General features: G+C 42.5%; 1 protein-coding gene across 1 annotated transcript in view; it reads right to left on the bottom strand.

The window, feature by feature from the left end:
• Nucleotides 1–26,693, bottom strand: part of spega (striated muscle enriched protein kinase a) — a 153,067-nt gene that overhangs the window by 5,986 nt on the left and 120,388 nt on the right. The window contains exons 24-38 of the mRNA XM_072447447.1: nucleotides 19,360–19,560; nucleotides 18,453–18,510; nucleotides 18,297–18,374; nucleotides 16,546–16,718; nucleotides 15,954–15,980; nucleotides 15,732–15,884; nucleotides 15,359–15,401; nucleotides 15,206–15,271; nucleotides 12,199–14,584; nucleotides 11,445–11,612; nucleotides 9,326–9,448; nucleotides 6,143–6,307; nucleotides 3,828–4,392; nucleotides 2,880–3,119; nucleotides 875–1,098 (exon numbers count right to left, since the gene is read on the bottom strand). Coding sequence (XP_072303548.1) covers nucleotides 875–1,098; nucleotides 2,880–3,119; nucleotides 3,828–4,392; nucleotides 6,143–6,307; nucleotides 9,326–9,448; nucleotides 11,445–11,612; nucleotides 12,199–14,584; nucleotides 15,206–15,271; nucleotides 15,359–15,401; nucleotides 15,732–15,884; nucleotides 15,954–15,980; nucleotides 16,546–16,718; nucleotides 18,297–18,374; nucleotides 18,453–18,510; nucleotides 19,360–19,560 — 4,670 coding nt within the window. The remainder of the gene's footprint in view (nucleotides 1–874; nucleotides 1,099–2,879; nucleotides 3,120–3,827; nucleotides 4,393–6,142; nucleotides 6,308–9,325; nucleotides 9,449–11,444; nucleotides 11,613–12,198; nucleotides 14,585–15,205; nucleotides 15,272–15,358; nucleotides 15,402–15,731; nucleotides 15,885–15,953; nucleotides 15,981–16,545; nucleotides 16,719–18,296; nucleotides 18,375–18,452; nucleotides 18,511–19,359; nucleotides 19,561–26,693) is intronic.

Raw genomic sequence — 26,693 nt, 5'->3', positions numbered from 1 at the left:
TCACTGCTCCTCTCTCCTCACTGCTCCTCTCTCCTCCTCTCTCCTCACTGTTCCTCTCTCCTCTCTCCTCGCTGCTCCTCTCTCCTCTCTCCTCCTCTCTCCTCTCTCCTCCTCTCTCCTCACTGCTCCTCTTTCCTCACTGTTCCTCTCTCCTCCTCTCTCCTCGCTGCTCCTCTCTCCTCTCTCCTCCTCTCTCCTCACTGCTCCTCTCGCCTCACTGTTCCTCTGTCCTCCTCTCTCCTCTCTGCTCCTCTCTCCTCCTCTCTCCTCACTGCTCCTCTCTCCTCCTCTCGCCTCGCTGCTCCTCTCTCCTCCTCTCTCCTCGCTGCTCCTCTCTCCTCTCTCCTCACTGCTCCTCTCTCCTCCTCTCTCTTCACTGTTCCTCTCTGCTCCTCTCTCCTCACTGCTCCTCTCTCCTCACTGCTCCTCTCTCCTCCTCTCTCCTCACTGCTCCTCTCTCCTCACTGCTCCTCTCTCCTCCTCGCTCTTCACTGCTCCTCTCTCCTCACTGCTCCTCTCTCCTCACTGCTCCTCTCTGCTCCTCTCTCCTTGCTGCTCCTCTCTCCTCACTGCTCCTCACTGCTCCTCTCTCCTCTCTGTTCCTCTCTCCTCTCTCCTCACTGCTCCTCTCTCCTCACTGCTCCTCTCTCCTCACTGCTCCTCTCTCCTCACTGCTCCTCTCTCCTCATCTCTCCTCACTGCTCCTCTCTCCTCCTCTCTACTCACTGCTCCTCTCTTCTCACTGCTCCTCTCTCCTCCTCTCTCCTCACTGCTCCTCTCTCCTCCACTCTCCTCCTCTCTCCTCACTGCTCCTCTCTCCTCCTCTCTGCTCCTCTCTCCTCCTCTCTGCTCCTCTCTGCTCCTCTCTCCTCACCCATGTACTCCAGCGTTCCCAGCCGTGCCTCCTGCTGCCTGAGCGAGAGCGGGTTGAAGCTCTGAGCGCTCCCGAAGTCCAGGATCTTGACGGCGTTGAGGTTGGTGACCAGGATGTTGTCCGGTTTCAGGTCTAAGTGCAGGACTCTGCGGTTGTGAAGATACTCCACGCCCTGAAGGATCTGCACCAGGAACCCAACCGCGTCGTCCTCCGAGTATCGAAACCTAAAAGCCAAGACAAATGGTGTTTATAACACCATTTGTCTAAAGGACACCAGGACTAAACCAGGACAAAACCAGGACTAAACCAGGACTAAACCAGGACTTAACCTAGAATAAACCAGGACTAAACCAAGACAAAACCAGGACAAAACCGGGACTAGACCAAGACTTAACCGGGACTAAACCAGGACTAAACCGTGAGTAAACCGGGACTAAACCAGGACTAAACCAGGTCTAAACCAGGAATTAACCTAGAATAAACCAGGACTAAACTAAGACAAAACCAGGACTAAACCGTGAGTAAACCGGGACTAAACCAGGACTAAACCAGGTCTAAACCAGGACTTAACCTATAATAAACCAGGACTAAACCAAGACAAAACCGTGAGTAAACCGGGACTAAACCAGGACTAAACCAGGTCTAAACTAGGACTAAACCAGGACTTAACCTAGAATAAACCAGGACTATACCAAGACAAAACCAGGACAAAACCGGGACTAGACCAAGACTTAACCGGGACTAAACCAGGACTAAACCGTGAGTAAACCGGGACTAAACCAGGACTAAACCAGGTCTAAACTAGGACTTAACCTAGAATAAACCAGGACTAAACCAAGACAAAACCAGGACAAAACCGGAACTGGACCAAGACTTAACCGGGGCTAAACCGGGACTAAACCAGGACTAAACAAGGACTAAATATAGACTGAGCCAGGACTTGACAAAGACTACCCGCTACTACTGAATCAGGCCTAAAACAGGACCAATCCAGAATTAAATAAAGTCTAAACTTTGACTAAAACCAAGACTTAAACCAGGGCCTAACAAAGGATAAATCAGGAATGAACCAGGACTAGAACCATGCAGAACCGAGGACTAATTAAATACTTAACTGGGACTAAATTCCAAACAAAACCAAGACCAAAACTGGACAAAACCAGAACAAAACCAGCACAAACCCAAGAACTAAATATGTCTAAATTGTGTCCTTAACACTTACACTTAACCCGCCTCACTAATGTGACCATCAATATTTACCATTAAACCAGGGCTAAAACTAGGACTAAAATCAGACTTAAAAATAGGTTAAATCAGGATCGAACCAAATATAAACCGTGACTATATTTAAAATTAAACCAGGATTAAATATTAGGCATAGAACCTGTCCCCCAATCCCTAATTAGTCAGAGGAACCACTGGCTGAAGGTTTTTCTAACTGGCTATAGAATAAGAACGTATATATCAAATTAAGCTAGAATTATTATTATGAAGAGCTGTTCCTTCATCGTACTCTTTTTGAGCAGAATAAACCTGCATGTGAAACTGTGATGCACGAAAGGCTCAAATAAACAATTAAATTAACAATAAAACACATTTATTTAATTATATATCATTTATTATAAATATTCACAGTTATTCAGATTTGTAATTGCTTACAAATTAAGAATTGTATTTTTTGAGCTACTGTGCCCAAGTTTTTTATCTTCTGGATGAAAAAAGTCAGAAAATGAATGAAACGTATTTCCCAAGTGCTGTAAATGTACTTGTGTTACCAAAAAGGTTCCAGGTCGGATTGAGCAGGAGCCCCAAAGTGTGGTCCCAGTCCCTAGTACCTACTCTGTACAAACACCCAAAAAAAAGTACCAGGAACTAAACTAAGAATACTAACTCAGGACTGACCCAGGATTTACAGATTTCCCCTAAAAGTAGCACAGTGTTCTTCGGGGTTTCCGCGTGAGTCTGGTTGTTACAGTTGCAGTTACTGGTTGGTCGGGTGCAGTACCTGTCGATGAGGTGGTGCAGCAGTTCTTTGCCCGTGCAGTACTCGGCCACCAGGACCACGTAGCGCGGGGTGACGTAGGCTTCGTGCAGGCCCATGATCTTGTCGCTGTGGAGGGTCTTGAGGATCTCGTACTCCCTCAGCACCTCCTGCTTGTTGTCCTGAGCGTACGGGACAATCTTGGCCATGAAGATTTTCCCCGTAGAGTTCTCCCTGCACTCCCGGATCACCCCGAAGCGGCCCCTGGGATCGCAACGGAGACAGGGTCATGGGGTGAAATGTTTGTCACATGAGGCAGTAAAAACAACTATTAAAACTGTGAACAAAATGTAAATTCTATATGTTTAATATTAAATGCCTCAAATAAAGCAAAATGTGTTTTCTTTAAAGTAAAAGGAATATGGACTTCATTGTGGACTTGAAATCATTTACATTTGGAAAGAATAAAATTTAAAAATAATACAAGATTATACTGTCAATAGTCGTTTTGGCAATGTACAAAACAAAACGATTAAAGATTTGAATAATAGGTAACAATTTTCAGTGTAATTGCCTTTTTGCTGTACAAAAAAAAAAAACTAATAAAAGGTCTAGAGTGATTTTGAGGGCAATTTTATTCTATTTAAAATGGATCCTGAAATATTGAAGTTAGATTCTCAAATAATTCAGTTCCAATCCCAGTAAATATTATTATATTACTTAAGTCTAGAGGTAATCTGCAAGAAAGTACTAGTATTAACAAGTGAGAATCTTTTTTTTTTAATTATAATTTCAAAGTAGATCAGCTTTAGCTTGTAAAATACAAATCTAATACATTTTATTCATGGATACGTCATATAAACAAGGTACAAACTATGTCTTCTCAAACTTGTTTTTTACCAGATCTAAACCAGCTTCGAGGATTACAATATCAAATCTATTTAAGGCGTAGTGAAAATAGGCGCCTCTCACCTGGCTTTCTCCTCCAGGAAAGTGTATGGTTTTTGTGGGACGCCCTGCCTGAGCGCGGTAGAAGGTGTGGCCCGTCCGGAGGGTGTGGTCTGACCCGAGGGAGTACCTCTTGGAGTGCTGGTCCCGTCTGCGATGGGGCTGAGGCTGGACATCTGCAGTACTTGTGGCGTGAAAGACACTGGCGTCGGGGCCTTAGTGCCGATGGACACGTGAACGGGGACCGAGCCTAGAGCGGGTTTGGTGGGCGTGGAGGGCGGGGTTACAATAGTGGGCGGGGCTGATACGGATGTGGCCGGGGTTTGCGTCATGGGCGTCACGACGTTCACCGGGCTTTGTGTTTTGGTGATCACAAACGGAGGTGTTTTGGTTGCGGGTTCAGCGGTGGGTGCAGGGGCGGAGGTGGGACTGGCGGGCCCGGAGTGGGGCGGGGTCAGGGGGGAGGTGAGGGGGGAGTAGGTGGTGGTGGGTTTGAGAGGAGGGATGGTTATGGAGGAGGAGGAGACCACGGGGTCCAGGGAAGATGGGACGGTCTTCACTACAGCCACAGGGGGAGGGGCTTCACCACCTGAAGAGAAACACACCAGAGTTCAACAACAACAACAACAGAAATAAACCAGCTTAAATGTGGCTTGTTTCCACTGGTTCACTTTGGAGCAGATTGATACAGTCTGTCCAAAGTGGTCGGGGTCTAGCTTCCAACGTGGTCTGTGTCTAGCTTCCAAAGTGGTCTGGGTCTAGCTTCCAACGTGGTCTGGGTCTAGCTTCCAACGTGGTCTGGGTCTAGCTTCCAACGTGGTCTGGGTCTAGCTTCCAACGTGGTCTGGGTCTAGCTTCCAAAGTGGCTGGGTCTAGCTTCCAAAGTGGTCTGGGTCTAGCTTCCAACGTGGTCTGTGTCTAGCTTCCAAAGTGGTCTGGGTCTAGCTTCCAACGTGGTCTGGGTCTAGCTTCCAAAGTGGCTGGGTCTAGCTTCCAAAGTGGTCTGGGTCTAGCTTCCAAAGTGGTCGGGGTCTAGCTTCCAAAGTGGTCTGGGTCTAGCTTCCAAAGTGGTCTGGGTCTAGCTTCCAAAGTGGTCTGGGTCTAGCTTCCAACGTGGTCTGTGTCTAGCTTCCAAAGTGGTCTGGGTCTAGCTTCCAACGTGGTCTGGGTCTAGCTTCCAAAGTGGCTGGGTCTAGCTTCCAAAGTGGTCTGGGTCTAGCTTCCAAAGTGGTCGGGGTCTAGCTTCCAAAGTGGTCTGGGTCTAGCTTCCAAAGTGGTCTGGGTCTAGCTTCCAAAGTGGTCTGGGTCTAGCTTCCAACGTGGTCTGTGTCTAGCTTCCAAAGTGGTCTGGGTCTAGCTTCCAACGTGGTCTGGGTCTAGCTTCCAAAGTGGTCTAGGTCTAGCTTCCAAAGTGGTCTGGGTCTAGCTTCCAACGTGGTCTGGGTCTAGCTTCCAAAGTGGTCTGGGTCTAGCTTCCAAAGTGGTCTGGGTCTAGCTTCCAAAGTGGCTGGGTCTAGCTTCCAAAGTGGTCTGGGTCTAGCTTCCAAAGTGGTCTGGGTCTAGCTTCCAAAGTGGTCGGGGTCTAGCTTCCAAAGTGGTCTGGGTCTAGCTTCCAAAGTGGTCTGGGTCTAGCTTCCAAAGTGGTCTGGGTCTAGCTTCCAACGTGGTCTGGGTCTAGCTTCCAACGTGGTCTGGGTCTAGCTTCCAAAGTGGTCTAGGTCTAGCTTCCAAAGTGGTCTGGGTCTAGCTTCCAAAGTGGTCGGGGTCTAGCTTCCAAAGTGGTCGGGGTCTAGCTTCCAAAGTGGTCGGGGTCTAGCTTCAAAAGTGGTCGGGGTCTAGCTTCCAAAGTGGTCTTGGTCTAGCTTCCAAAGTGGTCTAGGTCTAGCTTCCAAAGTGGTCTGGGTCTAGCTTCCAAAGTGGTCTGGGCTTCCAGAATGCTTTAACAGGAGATCTTTGATTGGAAACTAGAGAATACCGACTGAGGTGAAAACAGACAAAAGCAGATCTAAACGAATAAAAAAAATATTTCTCACCAGACGCTGACTCAATCTTGTTCTAAAGTGCCGTATTTCCACTGATCTATTTTATGTTATTTATTCTATTGATTTATTCAATCCACTTATTTTTGCCTAGTCCTAGTTTTATTCTATTTCCATGTATTGAGAATATGTTATAGTTCTTAGCTTCTACCCACACATTTAGATTGTAAAAAATACACAAATACTAAAACTAGACACTTTTTGTTTTTTGCCCGTGACATTTTTGTGTGATAGGATACTTGGTAGATCGCTCACTTATATAAATAAATATATAGTTTTAGATAAGAGTATGTGGTGTACCGGTTGTTCCCATGGTAACAGTAGCAGACATGTTGCTGTAGGGCCCCTTCCCGGCTTTGTTCACACAGGTCACTCTGAATCGGAACACTCCGGTGTCGGGCAGCTCGCTCACGTTGTAGTAACAGTCCACGATCCCCGACGCCACGATCCACCAGCGAGAGTCGCCTGCATGATGCACAAAAATACTGTATCAGACTAAAGAGAAAAGAAATACTGAACAATGTAACACTTTTTTTTTTCTTCTCGTAATATAAATACTGCATATAAATCATAATTTGGTAGAAATAATACAAATATACTATTAAATGTAATGACCGATAAATAATAATTCATGAACAAAAACAAAATCTAAAATAATAGCACTATTAACAATAAATACCATGGTAATGACATTTGACAAGTTTCATTGGTGGTTGTTGTTTTCTTGAAATATTAAATTAGGTTCCCAATATTTAAGTTAGATTCCAAAGAAAGATTCTCAAATATTTAAAGTAACAGTATGTAGGTTTCTGGAGGTAGAAAGTCACCTGCATAATATAATAAACATAAAAAGTTAAAACCATATTTCTAAACATTCTCCATGGCGATAAATACGTTTTATATTTTACTGTGGAATATTAAACCAAAGCAACAACATTTCCATGGAAACAAGCTTCTTCAGAGCGATTACAAGTCAGGTTTGTGGAGATGCAAGCCTGCTCACAATAACAATGCTTGTTTTTCTACATTTTAAAGTGTAATAAAAACATAAACATTCAAGTCCATTTTTTTGCCTAAAACATTGGGGTTTAAATTAGACCCCAAAAATACATTTTCTAATTTTTATGTTACATTTCAATAAATTCAAGCTGGATGAAAAAAAAAGCATTCTCATATATTTAAATTACACTCCAAAATATTAGATTTCCAAACATTTAAGTTCACATTACAAAATATTGAAGTTAGGGTCTCTACTCTAGTGTTGAGTGTTTCTTGTAGTTCACATAGTGGCCACAAGATAACAGTGTTGTCACATGTAAATATCATGGCCCAGAATCATTGACTTCGGCTGGTTCAGACTTGCTCTGGTTAAATCCTGGTTCGATCCTGGTTTAGTTCGGATGCAGTTTCTGTTTGGTCCTGTCCTAGTTTCACGTTAAGTAATGGTCGAGCCTGTGGTCTAGTTTGTGCAAATGTGAACGCGCCCTGAGGTGGCAAATCATTATTGGTACAAATAAAAATGGCAATCAATGGTTTTCCAAAAATATGTAGTGTGCATATACTTGTCCTCAGTCTCCGTAGCTCTTCAGAGTCTATTTTTAGTCAAACAATAGTGGTGAAGGGTGACGTGGGTCCTCGGAGGCTCCGGGCCCCTGAGCACTGACTCATGTCTGTCTGAGCTGTAGTCTCGTCACGCTCAACACGACACAGAGAATTTGTGGAAAAGAAAAAAGCAGGACGTTTGACAGAACTGTCAACATCCTGAGAATATGTAAGGTGTATTGAGATTGATGTATTATAAGATGTTACTATGTTATTATAAGAAATGATCTAAGGATAAACCAGGATTAGACCAGGACTAAAGTAAGGTCGACGTAAAAGAGCTTTTACGGTGCATTTGGACCAGTGTGAACACGACCGCTGAAGTCTGGAGCACAGTAGTTGTCTCAGAGCGGCTCGTCCCACATGTCCCTGGTGAGAGCAAAAGTGCTAAGAATTGAATCAAAAAGCGCTCAGAATGTCACATTTGTATGAATAGAGCTCGGATAGAGCTGCAGAGCTGCCGTTTGTCGTCTGATCAGGCAAATGGGATCAACTTCTATCAGTGAGACACCTGTGCGGGTAAAGCCTCTGCAGCGGGTAAAGCCTCTGCAGCGGGTAAAGCCCCTGCAGCGGGTAAAGCCCTTGCAGCGGGTAAAGCCCCTGCAGCGGGTAAAGCCCCTGCAGCGGGTAAAGCCCCTGCAGCGGGTAAAGCCTCTGCAGCGGGTAAAGCCTCTGCAGCGGGTAAAGCCCCTGCAGCAGGTAAAGCCCCTGCAGCGGATAAAGCCCTTGCAGCATGTAAAGCCTCTGTGTGCTGCTCAGAAAGGTATTTCTCGCCTCCAGCGTATCATCCTCAGGGCCACAGGTGACAGAAAAGATCACCACGTGTAGCAGGAAACAAAGCGTGTATATAAAGCACAAATACTTTCTGCTTGAAGTCCGACGTCTTTGAGATGAGTGTGGCAGTCAGCTCACCACTTCTCACGTGGTTCATGGTTCGGTGTTTGGGGAGAATGAGGAGCGGTGCATGAGAACAGGACCAACCAAAAAGTGAAGTTAAGAGAACTAAAAATCTGGTGTGCACTGGGGCTCCAGGGGTCCAAGGCTCCAGGGGTCCAGGGCTCCAGGAGTCCAGGGGTCCAGGGGTCCAGGGCTCCAGGGCTCCAGGGGTCCAGGGCTCCAACCAAGGACAATGTGACCTGGTTTAGGTTTAATCCCAGTTCAGCTCCATCTTAGACGTGGTTTAGTGTGAATGCACCCTAATGCAGCTTTTTATCTGCTGAATGGCTCTTTATCTGCTTGATGAACTGCCTTTCCTCCTGAGCGGTTCCAGCTCCACAGATTATCTGCAAATTGAAGCGCGTCCGACTCTCCATCCGAGGGAGTCGGATCTCTCCTTCAAAGTGGAACTCTTTGAGGTTTCTACTTTTTCCCAAAGAAGTTTTGTAATTGTTCCTTGCAGAGAAGGAGGGTCTAAGGAGAGGGGACATTGGGACATTTGCTAATTTCCTATGAGGATTGTTTAATCTACTTTTCACTGTTGCCCTTCGAATCAAATTTGGGACTAATGCAGGACCAAACCCAAAACCTGGACTAGATCAGAACTAAACAATGACTACAACAGGACCAACCCAAGTCCACATCAGGACTAAAATTGGCTAAATTTAGGATTAAATAGCAACAAGTGTGAACGCACCTTAAAACAGACTTAAAAAACTTTAAAAATTAAGACTAAACCAGAACAAATACTATGACTATGAACCTCAGAGTTTTAGAAATGGCCCTGGGTACAAACGTTTTTCCATGGTATTAATTCATGTTGCTTAAAAAATACTTGCCCTTCTAAGGTTACAGACTTTTCCAATACAATAAAATACCGTAATGTACAAAGAAGTGAACCGTTTTTGACTGTATAGTTGTGCTCGCTGCAGAATGCCATCTCACCCTCGCTCTTCTTCTCCAGAGTGTAGGAGCAGGGAGGCTTTGTGTCCGCGGGCTTCCACAGCACCAGAGCCGTGTTGTTGTAGGTCTGGGGCACCTCAGGAGTCCCGGGCCGTTTGGGAACACCTGCACCGGGACAAACAGGGGAATTATACTTGAGTGGTTTGGAATGTTCCAATATGTTTAGCCTTGGTAAACGCTCATACTCAGTGTTTATGTGTCAAAGCTGTGTATTTAAATCTACCTATCTTACAAACCCTTTGGCACATTTTTAATACTCACATGCATGAACTTTGATGCACGTGCACAGCTTTTAAACAATCCTAGTGCTGCTTACAGCTCCTACTTTCCAGTTTGTGAGAGATAAAATACTGTATTATTAGCTGCAGACAGTGGTCTCATTTTCTCTTTTACAATATATTCTGTGGGAAGAAAACACAGAATGTACTGAATTACAAATAAAAGTCAGGTATCGCAGTTGAAATTTTACAATATTTCAAGAGACCAGTGCTTGGCCAGTATTGGTGTCATTTTAGTTAAAGTTTTGTAGCTTTTAAACCATGGACTGGATTTGAGATTTTGGTTTTCATCCATTCAAAATATGCCAGACTTGTTGTTTCGCTTAAACTAAGCACAGCATCTTAAACAAAGGTGTAGCACTAAATTCTGGGCCCAGGTTGCAAAACGTCCTGCACAATGCATAGGTTTTGACTCTAAAAGCTCCTCGCTTCTGGGTTAGTTTTGGAGAGAAGGGTGACTTATGTTTATTTCCAGCCCAATCTTTAGCTGTAAGCACATCATTCCTAAATCTTTATTGGCAAAATGTGTAAAATGATGTTCATTCAAAGAGAAAAAATAAATAATCTAGCAGAACCACAGCAAAAGCTCTACTCCCTAATTGTGCAATATATTATGGAATGTCTCGCACGGCAAAGATAATATAAAATAGATGGCAGACAAAGTGGAGCGGTACAGCTCACGTCCAACTGCATAAAAGACACAAGTGAAATGTAGTGGATTGTGTCTGACGTGTGAAATATCTATTCCAGGCGTCTGAAAGTAGCTGCTAATGTGATGCTATTTGTGGGAAGACGACGAGTCAGAAGCATTTACAATGTGGAGTATACAGCACAATAAAAGGTTCATCCATCTCCTGACAGGCTGACAAAGACCACTTCCAAATACATGTACGCAGTCGGCCCTGAATTGTTTTAATTCTGCTTTAATAATCATGTCATTAACATTTATCTAGAACATCTTGGAATTATGAATGGTGCTAAACTGGCAAATACATTGCCTAAAATTTAGATTTGAATTTCAGCACTTAAGCTTAAATTCATACCAAAAATAAGTTCTACTTGATGTAAGAATCATAAAGTAGAAAAATAGTAATAATAAGATAAGATAAGATAATGTTGTACGTTATAAATAAAAAAAAACTTTCCCCTTTGTTCTTTTGTGATGAGGGAGCAGACACTGAACCTAATTACAGGGATATTAACCATAAACCAGTACAAGAAAAAAATAAAAAACAATCAGCATCTTGACAAAATAAAGGACACTTGTATTATGTGTTGTATTGTTATTGTCCTTTTAAACAAAAAAAGCATTCATAACATCATGTCAGTCAGGCTTTTCCCATGTCAGGAATTCAGCTAGATCTCCACCTACTGGCTGAAGAGGAAAGTACATAGGGGAACTAAACAAAGCTAGCTTGCCACTGGTGTACTAATGTAAGCACCCAGTTGTGATGAACGGGATTTGCAAAGGACTTACAAACAGGGCTCATCAAACAAAGTAAATGAAGCTAAATACAATCAATGTTTTTGATGTTATAACATGGTTAAAAGCTTAAGCATAAGTGTCCTTTAGAGTTCCTAACAGATGCCAACCTCAGTTTGTGAACCTAACTGAATCATTCTAACAATGTAAGCCCACTTATTCTCCAGACACAACATTTACATAAATCGCATTTACATCATTCAATTACCAAAACTGAATTTACTCTTAACGTAATTCAAATATTAGAACGACTATCCACAATGGCCAGTTAGCAAAGAATGTCAAGTCCTAAGAATATCCAGTAGGAGCAGCAGGTCAATGAGTGATAACAGGCACTCACATGCAATGGACAGGGTGCAGGAGGTGGTGACCGCTGCGATGGGGTTGGTGGCCACGCACTCGAACACTCCAGCGTCTCTGTGGCTGCTCTTCATGATGGTGAGGAGCTGCCTGCCGTCAGGGTGGGAGATCAGGTTCATGCGCTCGTCCACCTCCAGGGGCTTACGGTCTGCAATTAAACAATTCAGAACTAATAAGTAAATTGTTATAAAGCCTCTAATGTAATGCCATAGTAATTCATTCACACAGTCGAAAACTAAGATGAGAAAATTTCAAAAAGGCCCATCCTTATTGTGAAAAGTTAGCGGCTGCATTTAATAGAAAACGCTTAATCATCACCACATAACCATCTCTTCAGAGTAGGGCTGCATAATTAATCGTAATTGAATCACAATTTAGATGGCAAATTACCAAATTTGAATGGATGCTTTTAGCAAATCACAAAGGCTGCAATAAAGTACTATCATTTCCTTCACAAAATATACTCGTCTTATTCTGCACAAAACTGCTGATTCTTTAATTAGTTTGTTAGTTCATAGGCCTATTTCATTATTTTTGTCAATTCTCCAGGATGCGTTTGAAGTGTGAACTTTAAACAGAATCCTATTATTTAAATATTAACTGCAACTCTAATCGCAACCCAACCCAAATCGTGCAGCCCTACTTCAGAGTGACAGACTTTAAACAGTTATTTTCTATTGTTACATTTTACACTCACACCTTAACATATATTCTCCACGGACCCAGCACCCTACCTTTCATCCAGGCTATCTCGGGTAGAGGACTCGCGGCGGGCAGACAGCTCAGGGTCACCGGGTCCCCCTCCAGCAGAACGTGGTCCTTGAGTTTAATGTGGAAGACCGGAGCGAAGTCGGAGGCCGAGTGGGTGAACTGCTCCGGCCCCACTGCTTTCACCTCAGGCTGGGAGGATGTCCGCTCCTTCCGGCTCCTGGACAGTCCCCACCTGTCCCACCTGGATCTCCGCTCGCTCTCTTGCGCCTTCTCCGTCTGACTGCTGGTGGACTCTATGGACTCCTTGGACACACCAGTTGAAGCCTGCTTTGCTAGCTGATTCTCTGGTATACCCATTCCTTTGAGTCCGCGACCTTCCGACTGGGAGTGCCGATGGCGGTTGAAGATCGGAGTCCTCTTTCCTTCATTTTCCACTTTTCTCTCTTCTGACTGACTGCGGATTTTGGACGAGATCCCCGTCAGCTTGTTCTCAAACTTCTGCTTCATAGCCAGAACTGGCGAATCTGTCACTTTCTTCAAATCTTTCTGACTTCCGTTGTTGTCCTTTTCTCTTCTCTCTTCTGACTGCGTCCTGATTTTGGCGGAGATTCCAGACACTTTGGACTCAAACTTTCGTCTCATTGAGGACACTGCTGATTCTTCCATTGGTTTCTCCACTCGTTTTTCGGGCTGTTTCTGTTCAAGTTCCTTTGTGTCCAGTGACTTGCTGCGTCCGATTGCCCAGGACACCCTCTTGCTAGTTGCGGTTTCCTCTTTGGCTTTCTCTGGTTTCTTCTCTGCTGATGACGATCTCTTAGCGCGCAAGGAAAATCTTCCAATCAAACCCAAACCGACATCCTTCTCCTCCACCCTCAGATCTTGTACGGACTTTGCTCTTTCTTGAAGGCCTTTCTGAACCATCTCAAGTGGAGCTCCTCTAGCGGCTGGCCGGTAAATTTCTTCACCTCCCTCGTTTGCCTTTCTAACAGGTGACCTTTCCTCCGAACGATTCCTGGTTAGCTTGCGGAGACCACGAGTTAGGGAAGATTCCCTCTTTTTGAATCTCGCTTCAAATACCTCCTCAGAGTCGATATCCTTGATGTCACTTCGTAGCACAGGTTGTCGTGCAAAGGCTGGGATCTCTAGATTGGACGTAGTGGATGGAAGAGTAGATGTCCTATCCGTGGATGCAACTTTGGCAAATACAGCTGGATGTTCTGGTAAAGATTCAGCAGACTTTGATGAAGCTTTGTTTGGATGTTCTACTTTTTCAGACTTAAATAGACTTTGAGAATTACCCTTCTTATCTTCAAAGGTATCCTGAACTATGATAATTGGAGGTACTTGCGATTTTCCTTGACTGTTGGTCCTCAAAATTAACCCTTCAGCCAAACTTTCATTTAATTGGTCCCTTGTTTCTGGTAGACTGAATGAAGCTTTCACAGTTGGGGAATCAGTTTCTGTGAGCGCAGACATTGAAGTTGCTTCATGTAAGTTCTTCCCATCCATACTACTACTGCTACTACTCGCTGATGGTATCTCAAGTGGTGCTCCGAATCTCCTGTGAAGGGGCATTGGTTCAGAATCTCCCTGCGAGAAGGAGGAACTTTTGCAGAACACTTTGGTCTTGGGTGTATCCTCTGTTGACATTTCAGATGAAGCTGCTCGGATGAGAGACGAAGGACCAGTTTTGGATCGACGCAAACTTCTATCTAGAGAACCAGCTGATGTATTTTCCTCCACTCCCAAAGTCTCAAACAGCGGCCCTCTTAACCCACTCATCTTTTTGTCCGCACTGCCTCCTCGTAGTAGCCTTTGTCGCATCAGTTCTAGTTTGAGAGCATAGTCTTCTTGGCTTAGCTTGCCTGGACCAGGACTAGGACTCGGGCTACGGTTGGGCAGCTCCATGGAAACTGCTTTCTTTAACGTCTTATTAGCGGTTGATGCTTCTTCGTTAATGCTAGCCTCCTCTGGGTCGATATGGAGAAGCAGGGCTGAATCTGCCGAGCTGCCCCGCCTCATTGTAGCACGCCTGGATTTTGTTTGAGATTCGTCTGTTTCTATGCTTGAGCCTTTTTTAAGCGGCACTTTCTGGATTCTTTTTCCTTCTTCCACACCCTCCTCATGTATACCTTCCATGGTTGGTTTTTCAGTGGCCCATCCTGCTACATCTTCGTCACCTGGGATGTCGTTGAGTGAGATGCGCGACCCGGAGAAGGCCATGGAGAGGGGCATGGGGATGAAGGGCAGCTCGTCCACGTCAGCGTCTGAGTCGGAGGAAGAGGAAGGTGGGGGAGAGCCTTCCTTCAGGTGCCGGGTCACAGCGATGGAGACGTGGCTGGAGGAGTCATTCAGGAGCTCGGGGATGGAGCGCATCACCATCTTGGATTTGTAACTGATCAGAGAGCGCTGAGGATAAAGCAGTCAGCATATGTTTAAAGTACTAGAACTTTAGTTCCTTTTGTCGCTATGTTATCAAGCATGTTATTGCTTTGCATAGAATGTTCCAGAGCATCTTTTCATTCTCCATGGAGACAAGCACCTGCCCAAGTTACAAGTCAGATCTATGAAGCGGTGAGGCTACTTGCAGTAAGAAGGACAGTCAAGGTATTTTTAGCACCTGTGATTATTTTAATTTAATTACCATACTGTGGAACATTTCATAAGATCTCCATGGAGATGAGCAGGTGATGGACCCTCAAGCAGAAAAGTTACATAGTGCATCTCATGTCTTTGGCATAAAATACTGCTAGACTACAGAGAGAAGATATAAAGAGAAGATATATCAGTTCCATGTATTAGAACTGATACATAGATTTGGTTTCAACAGCTAATACAATGCTTTTGTTTGTATTCCTTTTTCCTGTCAAAACGTATCATTAAATTTCTTTCATGTTTTAGAGTTAGCATCTCGTCTGACTCACTGCATAAACTTCTAAATGTCATTTGCAACTAAAAATAAGCCTAAAAGAGTTACAGTTTCACGTCGGAGTCTCTCTTCCACAAAGTGCCATCTGCCTGCTCTCCTACCTGCCACTTCCTCCGGGACAGCACTTGCTTCAGCAGTGCAGTATTGATGCTTTTGTTTGTAGGGGACTGTGGAGAGAAACAGTGGCGTTTCAACATAATGATCTATAAACTCTATGATGTAATATAGTGAGCTGTGTAAATGTGGAGTTTTACCTTGAACCAGGGATGACGAAGACACTCGACAGCTGTGGGCCTCCTTACAAAAGGAAGGAAAAAAGAAATTATGCAATTAAAGAATAACACATTTGCACTTACTCTTGTTGACACCAAAAAATCCCTCATTTTGTTGTTTTTTTTCCTCGATAACTTTAAGGTAGACTTTTTCTTTGCAAAATACATCCCTTAAATATTTATGTCTCCAGATATAAAGAAAACATGTTCTAATCAAATATTGGTTTTACTGATAACAAATAATTGTTGATATATCCAAAACCCAAATTACATTTCTAAGACGTGACTTCTATGAATTTTCCATATATCACTTATGCCCTGTAGTCTTCTATAATAAAATGATTGATCCGCTCACAGTCTGTCCGCCACAAGCAGCTTGATGACGAATCCCTTTGCCTCTTTGCACAGGTCGGAGAACATGCTCTCCTCAAACGCCACGTTGTAGTTGCGGATGTTTAGTGCTGTCGCTCTGTCGTTTTCTCCAGCAAAAGGAGACACACCTGTCAAACTGAAGACAACAGACGTTTGTGTCAGTTTTTCAACATACGCCTGTAAAAAGTGAATCAAGTTTACGCACCAGAGGTAAGTGACAACTCCCACAGACCTGAAAGAGAGCAGAGCACACAAGTTACAACATACACATTCTGTTGACAACAAATTCAACATAGTTTTTTGTCAACAGTAATATTTTTGCTCCTAAGAAAAATAAATTGGTAATTCATAAGTGTAGAAACTAAAAGGAAATTACCAAAAAAGGGACAATATTCAAGCTCCTATTTTTACGATATTCCATACTCAAAAAATGTAATATACAGCAACAATGCAAAGGTTTTTCCCCTGAGGAATAATTTAGTCCTAAATAGTTATATTATATCGGTTATAATTACTGCAAAATCCAAATTGATTGGATTTTGAGGAGTCTGGTGCTTTGTATGCGATTATAGCTCTTCAATAATATTTTATCTTGATTGAGAGAAAATAATGTTTGGTTGGCTGAATCTTTTAATCAGCAATGTTTGCATAACATCTAATTGGCTAAAACTGTAAAGCATTTGAGCCAGAAGACTACGCCTGAAAGTGTATTCAAATGCGTGGTCATAATTAACAGTGAGAGGCAGAGATGCTGATGCCAGGAGCGGTGTGGGGCTGCCTCGGAACAGGTGGCTCACCATATGTCGGTTGCCGTGGACACTGGGGTTTGGTTAATGATCTCTGGAGCGATGTATTCTGGCGTGCCGTATTTGCAGTACTGCTCGTCGGCCGTGTCCAGTTTCAAAGCATTCCCGAAATCACAGAGACGGATCTGATCGCTGCTGGGGCTGGAGAAGAGGATGTTCTCTGGCTGCGGGAAGTTACAACCAAGAACATTTGATCAGTTATTGTATCCAGAAATGTACAACTTTTGCTGAATATTTGTGAGTTTTATAATAAAACGAGCCACCTAAAGATATAGACAAATCTCAAAAGGTTTTTAGTAATAGTGAAATCCGTCATGTTTATGTTCTCCAAATCATATCTTCTTGTCTAAGAGAAGAAAGTCGTTTAATACAAGTGAAATAAATGTAGATATTTTAAAACATGATTGTATAGGGTGTATATCATGATTTGGGTGATATCGTAAAATTGATGATACAGTATTGATATCGCCATGAGTATTTTGTGTATTAAAATGGTTGTATTTCATATTTTTAAATTATGCTATGATAACCTATACAACAGAAACAGGTTTAGAAATGCACATTCTCTAATCAATGCCTAGATCACAATTTCCTTTTCATCACAATTCAAGCATTTATCGTGTATCTTTTTTCTGTATCTTTAAGGAACTAAATCTAATGGCTGCTTCTGAGAGTTGACACTTCACTGTGATTGGTTAAATCCTGTTGTCACTCACTCGAAGCCGATAGAAGCTAACCAAAAGGAGACGTGGGTGGGTGTCTATGTCTAAGTGTCTATGTTTGACCCTAGCCCTGCATTAAACCAATTAAAACTGAATTAAATTATGAAAATATCAACTGGATATGAATGTTTTTCTGATCTCTATTGATGTATTGAAATAAATCGGAAAAACAGATGAAGATTCTGTTTGAAAAGCATATTGGGCATTTTACACTTTGTCAACATCCTGTCAAAGAGCACACTACTCACAGGGAACACTTGGTGCTGGAGATTTGTTGGCAACCAATTAGCTTGTCATTAGCATGTGTTTTGGAACTGTCTGACCGTTCATAAATAATAGACTGAAATGTGCAATTTGGCAGAAGAAAAAAATATTTCCCAAAATAATTGATGTTTTGTTGCCCAGCTGTTGCTTGGAAAGTCCAATCTGATATTTCTCTGTGTTTTTTATACAGCTCAATATCAGTCCTGTCACTGGTTTCATTTGCCCGAGTTCAGATGGGCATGATTGAGGGCTAAATCCTTAAATAAAGACTTCCTGAGGATAGAGAAGTTTGTATTAGTTTTAAATGATAGATGAATCTGATTGCACGGTTCTGTTTGAGTTTGGCTCAAAGCACGACAGAGAGAGTCACTCTTTGTAAAGAATTGAAGAAGTGTGTATTCTGGATCCAATAACTTTCTGTCAAAACTATGAACAAATGCACCGGTACCATTTTATAATAACTACACCTTAAATTGCCTTAACAAAGCATGAACAAAGACTTAATTCATGATGAACATATAGTTTATTGAGGATGATTCATGTTTAGTAACTATTTAATAAAGGTTAGATGTTAGGGTTAGGTGTTAGAGTTAGAATATTGGTTAAGTAGTTACTAACCCTGAATCATTCTAATTAAATTATTTGTTAACTATGAACTAAGTTGTTCATGCTTTACTAAATTAGGAATAAGTGTAGTATCAATGTACTAATGTCACCAATGTACCAAGTTCTCCTCTGTATCTATACATCCAGTACCTTTATGTCAAGATGTGCTATGCTTTTCTCATGAAGGTATCTCAGTCCCTCGAGAATCTGCTGCATGCTCTTTCGAATCTGCAAACGACATCACAAATACTCAAACTCGTTGTTACACAATAGTACTACTATGTACTTTTCCGAGCGCTTACAAACCTCTGCTTCCATCACTGTTGTTTTCTTGGCCATTCTGTCCAGCATTTCTTCATGATATCTTCACAGCACAGTTAATGAAAAAAGGAGAGTTCTGGAGCGTAGTTCTTAACAGTTGGTGCATGGGAGATCAATTATGGATGAGTCAAATCCTTCTGGGGCTAAGGGTAGATGATGAGAGAGAGAAGATGCCCGTGGGAGGGAGGCAGCAGGATTCACTCTGCCGATTACACTCTCCTGTACTGCGAGCCGGTGCTTTTTCATAAAACTAATCCAGGTGAAATCATTTGCATTCTTTCCAATACAATCCATGCTATTATTTGTCTATTCCTGTTGCCCGCTCTTTCTCAAACCAGGAAACGTTTTCTATTGTGGAATGAATGCACTTGATCAATGGCTCTCATACAGTGGGATTCTCTTGAGTTATAGTGTCAGTTGTCCTCTTTTGTTTAGAACCACTGCTGTAGATGTAGATTACATTATCTAGATATAGAGATAGACAGGAACAAATTCATACTAAAATTAGTATATTGAAACTAGATACTAATTTCAACAAGAATGAATACTAACCTTTCCATTTTTGACTGATTTTTGATTGATTTATCAGTACTAGTAGTAGTAGTATTTTTCTGTCTGAAAAAGCAGTTCTAAAGCTGTACTACTGGCCATGAAATTCTGTGACATGGACCAATATATTGGTTGACACATTTACCTGGTTTAGATTAGCAGCAGTAGCTGGGCCGCATGCTATCTGAGCCCAGCATAAGAGCTGCTTTTACAATCTATCTATACTTTTATTACATGGACAACAAATTGAGTACAGCCAATTATACTCTAACGTTAAACTTTCTTCATACCGTGACCATGACATCACACTTTGCAGTATAGTCCATGTTGTGTAGAAGGATACAGGTCTGTGATGAGCACCACAATGTTCTTCTTCTCAAAGGCGTCGTGGAAGTAGAGGATGTTGTGGTGGTCAAGCTCCGACAGCAGGTCCATCTCCCTCAGAGCACCCGCCTTCCTCCTCCCCCGCGCACAGATGAACTTGGCAGCGTACTCGGCCTTGGATTTCTTCTGAGTCACCCTCTTCACATGGGAGAAAGCACCCCTGCATGACAAGTAGGGCAGATAGAACACAACTACGTGAGCCGAAGGAGCAGACTGAATAGGAATTTTGATTTAGAGGATTTCAAACAAGTGGTTGACTGCAGTGTCACCAAATGCGTACTACACAGGATCACACAGATACGATAGGATCAAATAAATGTTTAGCAAAATAAATAAACAAATTGAGTTTTAGTTTAGATCTGGTTTTGTCACTTGTTACAGAATAGGTTGTAACTCATGGTGAAGGACAATGGCCATATTGAAAATACAACTTTTTATTATGGTGAGGTTGTAAGATACCGTAAATATACTGGAAAATGTACAAGTGATGGCTGTTTTTGTTTTCTTCCGGCCACTAGTATGAGGCAAGAGCTCTGTTTTGGATGTTATGTGCAATTAAAGATTGGCAACTCTGTCTAACTCACACTTATATAATAGAGTATGTCCCCTACAATTTGTCTCTGGAATAGTGCTAAAAAAGATAGTAAGATCAAATCTGGTGATTTATAGCTCTTATGGTAGGCATTACTCCGTTCATCAGGGATGCCGCAGCGGATGCAATCGTTTTTATGCATGGTAGAACAAAAGTATAGGTGGTTGTGCTTAAACTGCTGAATGACTCATCTTTGAAGAAGAGTGTGGCTGCCCAAATTGTCAATGCATTTGTATAATTTAGATATTATTCTCAGTGAAATGTTTTATTTATCCGCATTAATAAATATTTCAGTCAAAGGGCTATGGTGGTCATTACTTTTAATTTCTTTGTTATAATAACTAGCTATTAGTAAATACCTGTAAAAGTCCTACTCCTCCAAGTCAAAGGATTCTTTCAACATAACAATGCTTTTCAAATGATTCTCCTGCTGGTAAAAATCTGCTAAAAACCTTTATTTATACCTTTTATCATCAGATTTAAAATCTTGAATCTGTGCTGTTAGGTGTGACATTTTGATCATAAGCCAACCATTTTAAGATTTCCAGGACTTTCCAGGTTGTAAGCACATATTTTGCCCAAGGGTTTTCCACATCCTACAAACGACTCAAACATTTGTCATCTGCCAGTAAGGACTTTACAGGAATCCCTGGAACACCACCACTCTCAATATTTTTCCATTGAGCTTCATATTCGGGGTCACACCAGAGCGACGCTCTGATGTGAGCTGTAATTTTTCAGACAAGGTAAACCCCAGCCTCATCTTCTTTTGGTAATTGTAAAGTTTTGAATTGGATACGGCATGATATAATAGAGGATTTTTGGCACGCAATCTGAGTCTCATTTCCTCGTGGCGTGGACAGCTGAGTAGTTCTCCCACATGTCAATCATTCCTTGCGTGCTACTGCACACCCAGGATAGCAGCACGTTTCCCTGGCTGCACATGCGTGGTTGATATGTGTGTGTTTAGCGAGTTCCTTCAGTGTACAGTACAAAAATGACAACAGCGAAAGACTGTGTTCGAGCTCAGAAGAGATGGAAATCTGCGGAGACGAGAGATGCGATGTGATCCGTCGCGCTAATAAACAAACGCACGTGTAGAAGCAGGGCTATTGCGTGCTCACGCACCAGGTTTGATGATAGGCGGCGTCTTGGAAACAACAGGAGTGTGGGGGGTGAGTGTGCGCATGCGCATTTAAAAAAAAGGGACAGTCACTTGAGTTCTCAAATCGGCAAAAAATCCTATATTATTCCTTTAAGTCTCTGGATCTTGTAGGACTGTCTTAGCTGACACGTCCCTGCAACATCGCGTGGCGGACAGGGACAATGCCTCTGGACTGGCAGACCAGAGTGGTGGTCCCTTTGTTCAAGAAGGGGGACTGGAGGGTGTGCTTCAACTATAGAGGGATCACACTCGTCTGGGTACTGAAGAGGAGAATCCGACCGATAGCCGGACCTTGGATTCAGGAGGAGCAGAGTGGTTTTCGTCCTGGTCGTGGAACACTGGACCAGCTCTAAACTCTCCATCGGGTGCTTGAGGGTTCATGGGAGTTTGCCCAACCAGTCCACATGTGCTTTGTGGATCTGGAGAAGACGTTCGACCGTGTCCCTCGTTGTGTTCTTTGGGCGTTACTCGGAATATGGGGTCCAGGGCCCTTTGCTCAGGTGTGCTCCTGTATGTGTTCGCGAGATAACTGACAAGATTACAAAGGCAGTAGGCACTAAGATAGACGCAGCACTGTCGGAAATGCGTGATTTGAAATCCAAGAATAGCGAACGGAACAACTGAGCCCAGCAGCGGAGAATGAGATCTCTGATTTTAAGTGCACCATCTCTACATTACAAACCAATGAACCAAAATTGACACACCAGGTGCATGTTTGGACTGATGAACTGGACGAGCTTGAGAATTTTTACCGCAGAGAAAATTTCCGGAATGTTGGTTTTCCAGAGGACATTAAAGGTAAAGATGTGGTTCATTTAAAAAGAAACTGGGAGTTTGCATCTTTATTTGTCATCTCTCTCTCTCTCTCTCTCTCTCTCTCTCTCTCTCTCTAGCCCATGAGCAGAGCCAGGTACAGGTTAATCAACTCACACACAGAAATCAATATTTATCATAATATTGTTTAAAATAATAAAAGGGCCTTGTTAGACAGACAGTTAGTATAGTGTGTAAAGTAGCATTGCAACATTGCAACACACAGCCAGGATTCCAGATACAACCTGATAAACTAGTTTATAACAGATATGATATTAGCGGTCAAAGCGCCTGTCTAGTAAACAGGAGATCCTGGGTTCAAATCCCAGCAGTGCCTACTTTTTAGATAGATTTGAATAAAAGGGTTGAGTCTCTATCGCCTGCTTTTCTCCATGGAGGTGTCATGGCCCTGCCTCCAATGTTCCACAGTATAGCATTGAGCTGATCCATCTCCTTATAGTCATGCAGATGAAATGACCAGGCCAAGATACAGGTCACATCTATGCTGGACCATGAGTCTCATCCCCTGCAGGACACTCTGTCCACTCTAGAGAGCAGCTTCAGTGACGGACCCACCCTCGCTGTGTGAAGGAAAGGTTTCGCAGGTCTTTCCTTCCTGCTGCTGTCAGACTTTACAACAAATTCTGAACACGTGTATACTGTCATACCCATGCGCAATACTGACATGATCATGTGCAATACTGTCATATTCATACACAATAATGTCATATTCATGTGCAATACTCATACGCAATAATGTCATATGCATGTGCATATAACTGCTGTAAATAAGAGTGTTTACGTTTGCCACTATTACTATTATTTTTATCTTATTTTATTTTTCTTTCTATTTTTTCTTTCTATTCCTAATTAAGAATATAAGAGGTTTTGTCTATAAGAGTTTTGTTTGTGAGAGCCTTTTTTTTTTTTAAAGCTTTCTCTAAGTTATCCGTTCTTTTACTTCTGTACCTACTTGCGTTGCAACACGGAAATTTCCCCATTGTGTGGACAAATAAAGGCATATCTTATCTTATCTTATGGAGAAGTGAGCTGCTCATAGTAAAGGCAAAATTGGAATTCACTACATTTCCTATCATGCATTTATGTTTTGTAGTCCATGAAGGCAGGTGAAGGCCTTGATTTCACAATATTACCAGGATCTACCTACATACTAGTTCTTACTGGCATCATCAAACCATCCACCTGCAGCCACCTTACTCCTCTAAAACACACCTATAATCTGAAAGAAGACGTGGCAGTCTCTTCAACATTACATAAGTATGTGAGGTAGGTAGGTCTGTTGAATGACTCATGGTCTATAATAGACAAAGGCCAGGATCACAAAAACAACTTGATAAACTGGTCATTAAAAATCTGGCCCGCCCATTTAGTTTCCACGCAGTAATCGAGAGGAATTACACAGTTACAGGGCACAGGTGTGTAATAATAATAAAAATAATGCCTTACATTACATTACATTTGTATTGTGTAGAAGAAAACCTAAGAAAACCTCTAAAAGCACTGTACTTGCTATTCATTCATTTCACAAACAGTTTTGTGTATTCATGTAAATGCATCATGGTTGATGCAATGATTTCAGGAAGAATAGCTGTGGAGGCATGTCAATGTAATCCCTCATTCGTCCAGGAGTGTTCCATTGTAGAAAAAGATGCAGTTGTTGTCATCTGGACTCAAGAGCCATTGTCAATCTGCGACTTGAGTACGGTAACTCCGATATTTATCGAGTATCTCTGAATAGGACCTTCTGATAAAGGGTGTTATTGGTTTCACTTTAAACTATCCTTTTTGTTTATTATCAGTCCTGTAATGGGCTATCAATCTGCGATTGTAACCTGGCTTTCGCTCCCTCCTCACTGAGTACCTGATTAGCCTCCAAATGCCCTGGGCTTCTACCTCTCCAGGGATTCAGGAAACTAGAGCTGGAAGGCTTCTCAGAGCACATCAATGCTGTATCATATCAGGGATACAAGAGAAGACACTAAGGTGAACCGGTTGGCCTTTCTTGATTGTTCTACTATCAGAGGAGAGGATGCGAAGCTCCAAATAGAAGTATATAGGAAACCTACACACATGGATCAGTACCTGCTCTTAGCTCTAACCACCTGTAACCGGGATGAAAATCCATGTTCATTTAAAACATTTATATATATTGTTAAAGTTCATTGTTAAAACATATATATTTACAGTTAAAAACTGAATAATACTTATTAATATTTAAATTTTCAATACTCATACACACTACATGTTGTAAAGTGTTTTTTCCTATTGCTGGAGTTGTCTGTGAATGTCACGTGAGTTCTTGTGTGAGGAGAGAGAAGGAGGCTCAGGAAAAAGGAGGTTTAGTAAAACACTCGTGGTTTTTCAGTAAGAGAATCCACCGTTAGGTGTGTGATGTGTGATTAAAGACACTGTAGTTTCAACGCGAAGCGAGTGGATAGTGTTTGTATCGCTCATTACCAGGTAATTGAGCTTGTAGAAAACAACCTCGGAAAAGCGACTGTTTAGCTGCGTTTCGCCAACCACGCGGGACAACGAGCTGACAGTGAATCGTTGCCGGACTGGACAACGGGAGACAGATCCAGACAGCACTCTGAGTACCATCGACGCTCAGAGTACCTCTGGCCACGTTGGAGACAACAACGGAACATCTTGGAGCGGGTGTGGGCCACGCACCTGCAGCACCATTGGAGCCTTTCTGTAACCCGGTGCGCCGAGCTGCTTTGATGGAGAAGGAGACGAGGACTACGTGGGAACAGACCGGACGAATCTGGTGGAATTAACACGTTTAAACGAGGTACTCTGCTTTTATTTTATTTTGTTCACGGAGTGAACTGACCATGAGATTTTGGTCACACCGCCCGCAAGCATCGATACAGGCCTGCAACATGAGGTGTATTTAGGTGCCGGCTTTAGGACTTTATTAATTAAGTAATTAATCTATACTACGCACCAACAAGCACTGTGTTTTGTGTGCAGGTGAGTTTGCTGTGCATTCCTGTGATTGCTGGGGAAACCTGATAGTGTGCTCTTTATTTTAATTTAAATTTCTAATTTTCATTATTAAAAGGGGGATTATTTTATACTTTACCTGGTGTTTGGTGTTAGTTCGTTATTTCAGTCACTACAGTTTCAAGCTACTTTCCTGTGACTCAAACATTTGTTAGATTATTATTACATTTTTTGAGTATGTGAGTACACTGTAAAAGAACCCATAGCCCACTCAAGTAATTCCAGAGTAAACAAGGGCTACACACCCACAACAGCACAAGCTGGGAGTGATCAGGACATTGCAACACAGAGCCCAAGAGGTGCCCACCAGCTCAGAGGGCAAGAGGAAAGAGAATAAAAACACGTCCGGAATGCTCCCTCAGCCTGTGGAAACCCGGCTTGGGCTCTTAACAGAGTGAAGAGAACCAAAAATCAGGACAAAAAGGACAAAAGGGAAACAGAACCTAGAAGGAAGGGTGTTTCTATCCATTATGTCTCGGGTCCGTCGGAAAAACTGCAAAGAATTTTTAGACAACACAAAATCCCTGTTTATTTAAACCAGGCAACACTTTAAGACAAAAACTGGTTCACCCCAAGGACAAGATGCAAACACAAAAACAGAGCAATGTAGTTTATTCTATCCAATGCAGTGAAGCAAATTGTAAAGAGCGGTACATAAGAGGGAATAAACAGCCACATCACAAGAGGCTTTATCAGCACCAAAGACACGCAAATTCAGGACCCCAGAGTGCCGTGCATCTTCCTCTTAAAGCCACTAACCACTCTATCGAAGACAGTGAAGATTCTAAGCAGGAAGAAAAGATGGTTTGAAAGAGGAGTCAAGAGGCAATCTTTGTTAAAAAAAAAAAAAAATCCGTCCTTTAAGTTTCAGATTTTGTGGATATTGATCAAATTATTGTCATGTCTGTGTCCTATTTATCATGAGTCAAGACGATCTTGCTGCATATGGGTCACAATGAACTATTCTGTGTATTTTAACTATTCTGTGTATTTTCTGATCATCTGTGGACTAGTCTAAACAATCTTAAAGCGGACGTCATAGCGAAGGTCAGGCCCTTTTTATCAGACCCAAGCAACAGCTTTATAAAACACAGCTAAATCTTGTGAAGAGTCGAATCTCAGCTGCAAGACGAACAACACGCTACTGTTTTGCCTGTTTTTCCATGTTTTCATCAAATAAAGAACTTGAGAACGATCCTCGCCTCCCGCAGTCTGTATAGACTAAACTTCGACAGAATTGGTGGAGGATGCGGGTCTCTCATCGTGCTTGGAAAGGAAACATCTGAATTTTGCTCTAAACGATTCTCTTCTGGATGTCGGGTGACGACGCAGAGCGTCCAGTAACGGTTCAGCTGGGAATGATGGGAGAACAAGGACCGAGCCGAAAGAGAGACAAGAGGAGTGGATTGCCAGTTTATTTTTGACTCACAATTGTGACTGGGACATTCAACAAAAGTAAGGCAGAAACCTCTTGTATTTATTACAAAAATCTGCACATTGAAAATGCTAAATTTGCCAAAACTAGACCTAAATTTTCCACATTGCATACAAGTATGAATTTAGTGAATGTTAGCTCATTAGTTTAGACAATCAGTTGGACTGATTTAAAGAAGAGTTGGACTCCAAAACACGTTGGAGGTGTAAAAGTACGTACAATCAGTTGGACTGATTTAAAGAAGAGTTGGACTCCAAA

The sequence above is a fragment of the Eucyclogobius newberryi genome, unplaced genomic scaffold (assembly GCF_026437365.1).
Source record: "Eucyclogobius newberryi isolate DKJ021-1_F unplaced genomic scaffold, fEucNew1.0.hap1 SCAF_1, whole genome shotgun sequence".
Lineage (NCBI taxonomy): Eukaryota > Metazoa > Chordata > Actinopteri > Gobiiformes > Gobiidae > Eucyclogobius > Eucyclogobius newberryi.
Note: the sequence above shows the minus strand (reverse complement) of the source record. Positions and strands in the feature narration are given on the sequence as shown.